This window comes from Lepidothrix coronata, unplaced genomic scaffold, assembly GCF_001604755.1.
Source record: "Lepidothrix coronata isolate B3197 unplaced genomic scaffold, Lepidothrix_coronata-1.0 Scaffold172, whole genome shotgun sequence".
Taxonomy (NCBI): domain Eukaryota; kingdom Metazoa; phylum Chordata; class Aves; order Passeriformes; family Pipridae; genus Lepidothrix; species Lepidothrix coronata.
This window is the reverse complement of record NW_016690352.1, coordinates 1,632,342-1,644,366: the sequence shown is the minus strand read 5'-3', so window position 1 is coordinate 1,644,366 and position 12,025 is coordinate 1,632,342. Positions and strand designations below refer to the sequence as shown.

The following is a 12,025-nucleotide window of genomic DNA, read 5'->3' as shown; positions in this document are numbered from 1 at the left end:
TCTTTAAATCATAATGACTTTGCAGCCAACAGCATTTTCTTACTTCCTCATGCATTATTTTCTGTGCTTTGGGTATCCCAATACACTGACTGGCTTGCAAGGAAGATTTTACTTGTTATCCAAAGGGATAACAAAAGTAATAAAAGTCTAGGCTACATGTGCACTCCTGGTCAACTACAGCCTGATTTATAGAACTCTTAACTCTAAAGAGTCCTAATAAGCGAACAAAACCAGTTGCAGCTGCAGATTACAGCACAGAAATAAATACAGACTGACCTGTTCCCTATGATTTATGGTTACTATGGAACAAAACTTCTATAAAACACAACTCTTAGAAGGTATTAATTTATTGCACTCGTAACACTTCTCAAACTTTCAGCCTCATGGAACATCTTGACATGACTGCACCAAGTAATGAGGACTGGCATCTTTCAAGTTGCTTGCCTTGAGGTGGCTGGCTGGTGCAAAGGAGAGGTCATAGGATACACAACTTCAAGTTACTGGTTCAAGCACAGTTCAGGTTATTATCAACTAAAGTTAAAATTTGAGAGCTGTTATTTATAAAAGGATAAAATGTAAAGTAGGGCAAGCTACAGGACATGATGCATATCTCAGAATTTGTCTGATTATGTTCAGGGCATACTTTTGCTGACTTTTTAAATCACTCTGTTAGCAAAGCTATGTTTACTTTAGCGTTAGCACACAGTGAGCACCAGTGTTGATATCAGCACATAATCCAGCCTCACATTAAAAACTAGAGTGAGCGTGCATTATAGAGCCTAAACAGAATTTCAGGTTAGGTTTCGTTTGACAGTTGTTACACTGTTAAAAATCAGCAATACAATTTATCCCTTTTTTAATATTTCTAAAAGAGATGACAAGTATTACTGTGTGATAGAGACTAACCTATATTCATATACTGAAAAGGCTCCTTGCATATCAGAATATTAGATGTGGTGCAAGGCTGCTGTGGAGAAGGATTTCCAGTTGCAAGTATAACTGTCACTTGAAAAAACAAACTATTTTGGTGTCCAAGGCTGGCTGAATTGAATTCCTACTGCTTACATTTGTCAACAATTTTTTAAAATATAGATGATGATGGAAAACAGCGGCATAAAACTTCTATACAAAGCAGTTTAGACAAACTTGAGGAAATATCTTTCAAATATGGTAGGTGGCTTGTAACAGATGTTGGCATTTTTCTTAAGTCATTCCAAAGGATGCCACCTCCAAGCATAGTATCTTTTGTGACAGCCATTACATCTCTGTGAACATTCTGCCTGGGGTGAGTATTTTTGAAATGAATCAGAATGAGGTGGGTTAGACAGCCTGCCAGGAGGAGAATACACAGTTTACTTGCAAATTCAGTAAAATGAAATATTTTAATAAAAACTCAGGACACGACTGGAAGTTTTTAGAGGCACCTAACTCAGGATGACTAATATGTATTTTTTTATTTTGCAAAAAATAAAAATACAATTCCTAGAGAGGAATTTGTATCACCTTTTGTACAAAAGGATCTCAAGTATTGAAACAATGAATTAATTTATTCTAAAATAAAAACATTAAGACTTGCATTAAGACCTCGGTGTGCTTGTCATCATTGCTGAAGTATGGAAGACAATTCTACTGATTCATTTACTTTTCTGTTTGTAAGTGAGCTCCTTAAGAAAAAACTCTATTCTGCCTTTAACATCACTTTTCAGAAAAATGCTTAAAATAACATTGTGAATCCAAAAGGAAGCCTCACTCTGAAGGATAGAAAAAACTATGTGCAACTAGGCCACTGTGGCCTCATGCTGTAAACTTGGTAACCATGAATTTTGCTGCTGCTATCTGATATTTTGCCTCTAGCTGCTTGTGTAAAATAGGATTAGAAATCTGACAATTAATGAAGAGAGTGCAGTAGAATAAAAGGATAGCAAAGAACATAAATAAAAATAGGTATAAAGAAAAGCTGTCAAAACAAGCTGCATGTAGAATATATAGTTTAGTTTAACCAGGGACTCTTATTCTGCCATATCTTGACCCCTATGCCTCTCAGACACAAACAGAAAGGGAAATTATGTAACGCTTGTGTGACAAGCTCAACAGCTAAATTTCAAAAGCTTGGTATCTCTGACCCTGTATCAATATCATCAAATGTTTCTTCATTTACAGAAAAATTATCTTTTGCATTACCTCATTCCATTAATGTTAGGCATCTGGTGTCTTCTTTAATTTAATGTACAAATGATCTATGAACATTTTCAGTAAGTAATTTTTAAAAGTGTAAAAATTAATGTATTATGTAACCACAAGGTATGAGGTTTTTCCCTTTTATGCTTTGTATCAAAAAGTTAGCGAAATTGAGTTGTCTACATTTGGCTTTTATTTTCAGTCTGTATTTGATTTCTAACTCAGTTCACTTGAGATAAAGATCTAATACTTTTCAGTCCTTCTGCTCTGTGAACTATGCTTGTGAATCTCACTTATTTCAGTGGATAATAGTTCAGAAACTCTGGTTTAGCTGGTGACAAGTCAGATCACCATCAAAAAGAAAACCACAAATTAATCCCATCCACACGTTCAAGCACAGCTCACAATTTTTGTTGGGTTTTTAGTTGTTTTTTTTTTTTAATCTTGAAAACATTCAGATAAAATTTCAAATGACATGGAAGCAAGAAACACGTGTATCATGCGTACAAAAGAGCTTTAGCGATGTCGTAGTTGTTCAGTGAAAGCACTGAAAATCTTTCTAATGTTTGTATTTGCAAATTCTGAGAGCAATGAAGAAAAAGTCAATAAAAATACATTTTAAAAAGTTTGATTGCATTTTTTCTGACTGTTCTTAATGCTGAGGTGAAATTGAAGTTGATCCTGGACATATGTACTAAAGGAAGTGAGAAAGGAAATTTTAAACAGACTGCAGCCATGCTCTTGCATCTCAAGGACCATGCAGGAGAGTATGTGCCCACAACTCCCTAGTCATTCAGTGAATGCTTATTTAACCTGTGAAAGTCTTGCTGAGCCCCTATCTAGTTCCAAATGTTCCCTAACTCTTGAAGGCATTCTTACCTAGTTATCTAGAATTTCATCGTCCCTCTTTGCTGAGGCACCAATAGTTGACATAATACCCAAGCACCAATATTGTAGGTGTCATTTTATGGACTAGAAAACTGAAGGACCATGCGTATTGCAGAAGGTTTGCTGTATTGCCTTTAATGAGTTGGACACTTCATGTCAAATCCCGGGATACTCAGTAAGGTTTCAGATGTAGTCACTCTGTCATCATCAACATAATCATGAGCAATCCAGAGGCAGATATTAAAGCATACTATTTGAATACTATTAAAGGCGTCATGCACATTATTTTTAATAGATGTCCATCTGTTTTCTGAAAAGCACTGAGCTGAATTATAAAAACTACTGAGATGACTGAGATGATATTATAAGATATATATAGTAGTTTTTAACTGTGAAACCAAAAAAGTTACATTTGTTGTCCTTTTTTCGGTGATCTCCCCCAGTTGACCAACAAAGAATTCCAGTCAACAGTTCCCTCTTCTGAAATTATGGAATATAGAAAGACCACACTAACCAAGTCTGGCTAAAACCATAAGGGCATTTCTGACCTAGTCATATCTGCACAGGAGAAGACAAAAACAATCAATTGCCAAGTGGACCTTCCAACTCTGAACTAAAAGAGTTGGTGTAGAGTATACTAAATGTGTCAGGCATCTTACTGGATAAAGTTTAACATCGTAGGCCCAGCTGAATTTTGATCTGCTGTTATGGCTGTGTTACTGTCCCTGTATCAGGCTTTTGTCATATATAACTGGGAACGAATAAAGGAGTTCTTTGAGAAAAGATTGGCATTTATTCTGAAGCAGGGTGCATTTCCTTCCACATTGCTATGCTCGCTGATCAGTGCCAGGAGCCCTCATTCAGACCTTTCATCAATAACAGCTGAGGATGAAAGAACAGAAGAAGCTTGCAGTCAACTGTGAAAGCTAGCTTATACTGTGCCAAAACCAGTGTAATTCTTAGCCCAGAGGATTTTGGAGTTAAATACAAAGGAAGAAGCTGTTGATCAAAATGTTTCATAGAAGGTAGACTGGGAAAGATTACTGGAAAAGGACAATAACTTATTCCATTTTGCTTGAAGGGTATGTATGACCCTGTAAACACTGTATTAACTTTTCAGTTGTGAATAATGGGCTTGGATCTCTTCACATAAGCTGTGCAACAGTGAGTTGTTTGTATCAACGTGCAGAAAAGCTGCAAACCAGCATTCCAGTGAATGCTGAATCTGTCAGAATTGAGAGACAGAAGGTGCCTGTCACTTGGAAGCCCTCTGCTGAAATGCAAAAATGTATAATCAAAAATGACTGTATTGATTTGTACTATCAAAAACAATTTAGAAAGTGTAAAGCCACTTCACCATAAAGAAACAATTGTCATTGTAGCCAAAGCAAGCTACTGAATTGTGAGTGTATATGACTTCTGTTTTAGCATCCTTGCTTCCAGCATTTTTTGAGGGACACAGGTGTCCTTCAGAACATTTTAGAGGTCTCCAGAAGGTCTAGATAAAAAGTGAAAGCAAATAAAAAGACATCCCAAAGGAAAAGTCACACAGGAATTACTGGTATGGGAGCCACGCCTTCAAATTTTGGTCATCTAAACTTTAGTTCAACCGAAGGTAATTGTTCAGGACATTTCTAGTGGCTCTTTGGAATTGCCTGTGTCATAGAATGGTTTGGGTTGAAAGAGACCTTAAAAATTGTCTAGTTCCAACATGCCTGCCATGTGCAGGGGCACCTTCCACTAGACCAAGTTGCTCAGAGCCCCATCAAACCTGGTCTTGAACGCTTTCAGGGACAGCAACTATCTCTCTCACTAGAGCAGTTTTCTCTTTTTTGTGCAATGGGAACACATAATTGGCCAATGCCTCAAAATGCACGTACATGTTCTCTCACTTTTCTGCTTTATGCAACTCTAGAACAGGAATAGTTTTATCAATAAATGTTCATTTAGGAGACCTGACATGATGGTTTTAATTCCATTGGTTTGGAAAATTCCAAGTTGATAACAGTTTACTCTTTTTCTTAATAATTTGGAAAAACACTCCTGTTTCTTATTTTTTTTCCACTTTTCAAAGTTCCAGATGTTGATAGACATAGAAATGTGTGTCCTTGTTACAAGAGTTAATTTAAGCACAGGTAAATAATTTGTCATTCCTTCACAATCAATTACCATGAAAACTGGCAACACACCTCGAGTTAAATAGGAATATCATGAAATAGGAGCAAAATACAAACAAATTTACAGCATTGTCTAGATTTTCTATTATCTGACAAGAGTAATGATATTTAATTACTCTATACAGTACAGGAAAACCCTGTACAGGAGCAAGAATATAGAATTACCTTAATTATGTCAGAAAAAAATATTCTAGTTCCTTGTTTCTGTTCCCTAGAAATTGCCTCTCTCACCCACATACACACAAATACACAGCTAAAACATTTTCTTCAACCTAACTGCTGTAGATGGCATATCAAAAAGATATGCTTATGTAAAAGTTTCTACGATATGCCTTGTGTCCCTAGAGAATAATAGTCATTTGCTGATAGCAGAGAATCTCACCACAGATGCTTTACGAGCTGAGTGGGATCTTTCTCTAATTTCTTATATAGCCGCCCTTACGATCACCTCAAGCTTCTCCTCAAGTATGTCCAACATGAATTCTGATATATCTATGCAAAATAAAAGACAAATTCATCACTTCTACTATTTATGAACTCTTGGAAATATGGCTTTTTGGTTATTCTGCATCTTTTGGTGTTAATACCTTTGTTAATGCCCTGATAAATGTGGCCCACTGTGACAAATACATTGGTTTCTGTAATGGGGTGTGTGCATATATATACGCAAGGAAGCAGTGCAGCTGAATACAAGTGAGCCCCATTATAAAAGCATTTGATAGAAATACACATTTTTGCACCCTAACTGTAATCATTAATGAAAGATTGACTTAAACACCCTCAGGGTGTTGGAAGTGGTTTAACAACATTTTCTACTGAACATAGTTCTTCAAAAAAGTCTGGCTTTTAAACACCTGCAGTTGATGGTTGCTACAATTACGTAGTGGAAAAATGCAGAGTGAGAAGGTTGAATCTTCCCTGAAGTGGAAATACAACTCAAAAAAGAACCTGATAAGCAATGAATAAAAGGCCCATTGAAGAACTCAGGAAAATGTCTCTGTATGTAGGCAGTGTAGTGCTCATCTGCTGCTGCATTTGTGTGATACCAATAGACCTGATTTGACCTATTATGCTCTGAAAAATGCACAATTATTAGGCAGTAGTTATCTTTATTTTTTCTGTGTTCTAGCCTACTTATGCTGTCTAAGGTATCTGTAAATGCCCTAACTAATCATAAGATGCCTTTTTCGTTCTGTTAATCATATCCAAGAGGTGGAGGTCCATATGTCCATGCCTCTAGATATGAGATAGATATATACATTATTGTATACTCTGTGTTTTTAGATGGATGCCACATTTAACTGTTGTCCATGAAAAAATGCAAAATTGCTTTTTACATTAACAGAATCAATGTTAGGCCTTACATAGAACACTACACAATGAAGCTTAAACTTTTAACCAAAAGAGATAGTATCTGACATCCTTTTCAGGTTAAATCCCTTCTAAAAGATTTTCCTTGTATCACTGATCAGTTTGATAGAAAGCTAATTACCATTTTCTGCTTATTTTATACTGAAATTAATTCATTATTCCTTTAACATCCCTATCAGAATCCTGAGTGGAAAACAAGTAATCAATTAAGTATGAGTTTTAAAAGCATGACCTGAAAATGTTTCCATTCAAAGTAAAAATATAGGAAACTAATGTATGTAAGTTAAAATGGTATTCTACTAAAAATTGATGTTACCATACATACTCTTCATATGTACTTCCCCTGTGTGACACAACCACTTTTGCAAAAAATGTAGTATTTTTATGACATTTTTAATAGAAAAACAGCACTTCTGCTGACAGCTGATTAATACATTTTTGGTTAGCACTGATTTAACAAAAATCTGTAGTTTTGTGAAGTTAACACAGCAGCAGCAGATGGATGACATCTGAATCACCAGCCAAATGTAAAGGAATTAATAGCAGCAGTAGAGAGGGCTGAATTTTGCCCACTAAGATTACAGACTACTTACAGTTTATATACTGACACAAATAGCAGTGCAATGTTGCCATAGAAACTTGTAGACCAGTAAAATATTCCTCCAGCTCTTCACCAATGAAGGGACAGGAATACAGAGCTTGATGTGGTAATGAGAGCAACCAGGGGGTGATGAATGTGAACTGATTGAGGGTGAGGATTAAGGAAGACCTTAAAAATCCTTTAAGAGTGAAGAATGGCTGTGACTCCCCTAGTTAATACAGTGGCATATTTAATTCTCTAAGATGCCCCACATTTGTTAATAGGAAAATGTTTCAGTGAAACATTGCTTGTTTTCTAGGGATTACGCTCTCAGGCATCTTTTGGATGCTTTCTTAGTAATTTCGTACTGATTTTACATACTGAGGACTTTGGGCAAGGGAAACACAATTCGAAATAGTATACACTATAGCTTTAGACCCCACTAAACTGAACTTTATGAATCAAACTAATTAAAATTAGTTAATTTAAACTAATTTTAGTGACTGAACCATTTCATATTTCTAAGTAAAAATGGCAAAATGAGCTACTATAATTCTCAGTGCATATCTAGAAATCTGTTTCTAATTAATTCAATTTTTAATTGCATATTCAGGCCTTTTATTCTGTTCAAGGTCACAGAATAAAAATTTTTGAGTGCTTATAGAATCATAGAATCATAGAATGGCTTGAGTTGAAAGGGAACTTAAAGATCACCTGGTTCTAACCCCTTTGCCATGGACAGGGACAGCTTTCACAAGAGCAGGTTGCTTAGAGTCCCATGGCCTTGAACATTTCCAGGGGTGAGGCAGTTATTGCTGATTGTTTTGAAAAGCATAACATCTCCATCAGTACAGAATCTTACAATTTGCTGAAATTTTAGTTAAAAAGAGTCTCTGTCTTTTCCACCTATAAGTTTCTGGTATTCTATACTCTTTCCAAGATTAGTACATATGCCATCTAACTTATACCACAAGAACAAGTCCATCTGTTTAAATGTACTAATTTTGTCACACTAAATCTATATGTTGGGTTTTTACTATTTAAAATGTTAACACTGCAGTGCATGAGTTGGGGTGTTTTTATATACATAGTAATGTGTAGTTATTATCTCTCCCACAAGGTATTGAAGAGCAAAGAAAATACACTGTATAATCATACTACTCTAATTTTTCTGTTTCCAAACATTTGCAGCAACTATCTATATTCTGCTTTTCAAAATGAAGGCTAAACAGACCAAAAGATTAAAAAATGGAACACCTGGAATAAGTTAGCAAGTCAATGAAATGGAACTCAAAGTTTGTACTTCCAGGTCAATGGTTAGGACTAGATAAATGCTGCATTAATCACACACATGTCCAAATGAGATATCAAATAGAGTAATAAAACAATTTGAGTACTTACTATCACATTTATCAATGCTAATCAAAATATTGTTTTTATGTTACCTTGCTATAGCTTGAACGTCCACATCGGTCTTTGATTTCTGAAGGGTCACCTGTTCTGATGAAAGAGCAGCCCTGCAATAGAAATGGTGCAAACATGCTGAAGGTACAAGACAAGGGGAAGTGGGTTCAAATGGAAAAAGAGTGGGTTCAGGTTATATATTAGGAAAAAAGTCTTTACTGAGAGGGTGGTGAAGCACTTGAACAGGTTACCCAGTGAAATTGTGGATACCCCATCCCTGGAGGTGTTCAAGGCCAGGCTAGATGGGGCTCTGAGCAACTTGGTCTAGTGGAAGGTGTCCCTGCCCATAGCAGGGGAGTTGGAACTAGATGTTCTTCAAGATCCTCTTCCAACTCAAAGCATTCTATGATTCTATGAAATGGTTTATTATTGTGAGTGAGTTTGCATTTTCTTTGAGACATTTTTCTCTTTTTTTCTTTAATATATAGTATATATATAAAATATGTGTATAAAGAATTATACATATATAAAAATAAATATATAAAGAGCTATGTAATGCTTTAGTTCACTAGATTACTGCATCCACTGAGCCTTTTGAATAATTAGTATCCCAAGAGTTACTGTTTTGCTAGTATGGATGTAAGAGTTGACTGCCATTTCTTTACTATTTCAAAATTATTTTAGCAATAAAGGAACTTCTAGATCCTTTTCTCCTACCTAATAAATAAATTTTACTTATTTAGTAAAGACAAAACTTTTGCTTAACTAACAAAGTACTGATTTTTTAAAAGCTAAATAAGTAAACAATTACACTTTCCTATTTTTATTTATTTATGTGACAATCAGATTGGTCACTACAGGAATACTTAAATTATAAGAAATTATAAGAAAGGTGGCTGATGCAGTTAGTGAGGGCTATCTGCTCCTTCAGAAAATTTTTCTATTAGTATGGCAACTAAACCATGACAAGCTGTGTAGCTGTCTTAATTATAAACCATGAAATTGCAGGTTGGTTAAGTAATCTTTTCTTAATTTAGATCATATAAAATATACATTTAATTAATGAATTATTTAAATAAATTAGACACTCAAATAAGTTTGGAGTACTTTACCTCAATTCATCTTATGTTAATGCCATCTATTACAAGCTTTTGCTTATGCAAATTTACCACTTTCTTCACTTTATTCATAGTGTCTTGCAACATATGTAGCCGTGGAACTAAATTTGTGAAGCAGTTTTTAATTTTTATGGAGTTACAGTTGTTTTTTCAATTTGAATAAATATCCAATTAAATGTTTTAAGCAAATGAAAATAATTGCTTTTCTGCAAGGAAGTCTTCTTCATGCCCTTCTGTGACATGGACTATAGAGGAACCCTTCCTGGTAAATTATACAGTGTTTATATTTTAATCAATACATCTGTATTAATAATTAATACATCTGTTCTAGAACAAGCAGCAGTCACTAGCATTGATTGCCATGTTAATGAGAACACAGCTGCGCTGGGCAGGGCACATCTCCAGGATGAAGGACCACCGCCTCCCTAAGATCCTGCTTTATGGTGAACTTGCCTCCGGCTGCCGCAAGAGAGGAGCTCCAAAGAAAAATACAAGGACTCCCTGAAACAACATCTCAGCCTTGGCCATATTGATCACCATAACTGGTCTACTCTGGCCTCCAATCGGGAGGCCAATTTGGAGACACACCATCTATAACGCTGCTGATGCTTTTGAGTAAGCACGCAGGATCACCCTTGAGGAGAAAAGGCAACGCAGAAAGAATCGTGTCTTGCAGAATACACCATCTAAGGAGTCTTTCTGCTGTGCCTTTTGCAACCGGACATGCCTGTCTTGTATTGGCCTTTTCAGCCACCAACACGCTTGCAACAAACGTGGGTAGAGCCCTTCCCAAATCTTCGTTCGCGAAGCCCAGCTGTGATGATGATATTTTAAATAAATCTAAAATAATACTCAAGGTTTATGCATAGAAGTGTGTTACATTTCTAAATCTACTAAGAAGCAAAGTAAGCAAGACGTACCTTGTTTGAGCCTCTGAATTTCCTGAAGTGGTGCTAGAGAAAGAACAGAGTAACCATTTCAGAAACCAAGTAGCTAGTATTTCGGAATGCAAAATGCTAGTATTGAGGCACTTTGCAAGATTTAGGTGAATCAACAGCAATTAATTTTACTTTTCCTTCCTTCCAAGATGTTTAAGCCAAGCAGCATAATACCAAGTTTTAATCACATTCTTGATATGTTACTAAGATAATCATTCCTCAGTTGACATTCTCTGGTCAGTCACTCTGACTCACAGTGTTTTGTTTTCAGCATAAAAATCACAACCAAAACACTCAATTCCAGTGAGCTGCTTATAGTCTTAGCTCCAACTGCAATTTCTTTTAAGTGTTCTGTAAAGGATGCTTAATCAGCTGGGAACTGAGGCAAAGAACTCTAGAAGCTTACATATCACATTTATCATGTATATTGTGTTGGTATATAAATAACCCTGACCAAAAAACCCACATACCCATGATTACTGAACTCCCTTCCTGAGGATAGCAGAACAGTCAGCCGTTCTCAGATTTGGAGATAAGACACAGCTCTTTACTCAATCTTTAGGACTGATGGTGACCTTTAAAAACTGCATATTAGCATCTATGCATGGCGCTTTATTTCCTGAAACTCACAGGCAAATAAAAGGCTTTCCTTCGGTGGCTATTATTAGTAATATTCACAGTTGAAATAGCTTTCATATCTTAAAAGCACTTTTAGAAATTAAACCAATTAATCATTAAATGTCCATGACTTTTTAGCCAACTGTCCTTGATTACATCATTGTTAGAGGATCCAGGAAGGGACATGAAAGCTTCAGACAGAATATACCTGTATTTCAGTCTTCTCTGAACTATGAGACTGGAGGAGTAACTGGTTAATTAGTGTTGAGAAGAATACAGGAATCCCAGCTTCCTATTGAAAGATGGGTGGACGGCATATAGAGGATGCATCTTACCGTAAGCTTTCAAAATTACCATGACCTTAGCAAGGTATTGAAATGAAGCCAGATAAATTCATCACAGTGGGCATATTAAAAACATCTAGTAAAGACTGACTTAAAAAAAAAATAAATTTTAGCATCTATGAGCTATCTTTGTGCTGGGTAGAGAGTGTTTATTTGGCCAAAGAGATAGAAAGTAGTAAACACATAAGATTAAAAATAATTGACAAATTTAGTTTTAAGGGTTCACCTTGAAGTCTTCCAGTAACAGAGATTCCATAAACTCCCTGGGCAATAATCTACCAAGGATTATACCTAACACAACAATGTATCCATTCATTTCTGTTTCATTTAATTCTCATCATTGCTATGCGTGACTCATGTTGGAAGTTTCCCGGATTAAAACTAGGGAAACAGAAGGCCATATTGGAGC

The 12,025-nt window shown here is 35.8% G+C and overlaps 1 protein-coding gene across 3 annotated transcripts in view; it reads right to left on the bottom strand.

Moving 5' to 3' along the window:
- Positions 1-12,025, bottom strand: part of SCEL (sciellin) — a 48,109-nt gene that overhangs the window by 15,491 nt on the left and 20,593 nt on the right. For all 3 annotated transcript variants that reach the window (XM_017829974.1, XM_017829973.1, XM_017829975.1), the window contains exons 9-10: positions 10,637-10,669; positions 8,640-8,711 (exon numbers count right to left, since the gene is read on the bottom strand). In XM_017829974.1, coding sequence (XP_017685463.1) covers positions 8,640-8,711; positions 10,637-10,669 — 105 coding nt within the window. The remainder of the gene's footprint in view (positions 1-8,639; positions 8,712-10,636; positions 10,670-12,025) is intronic.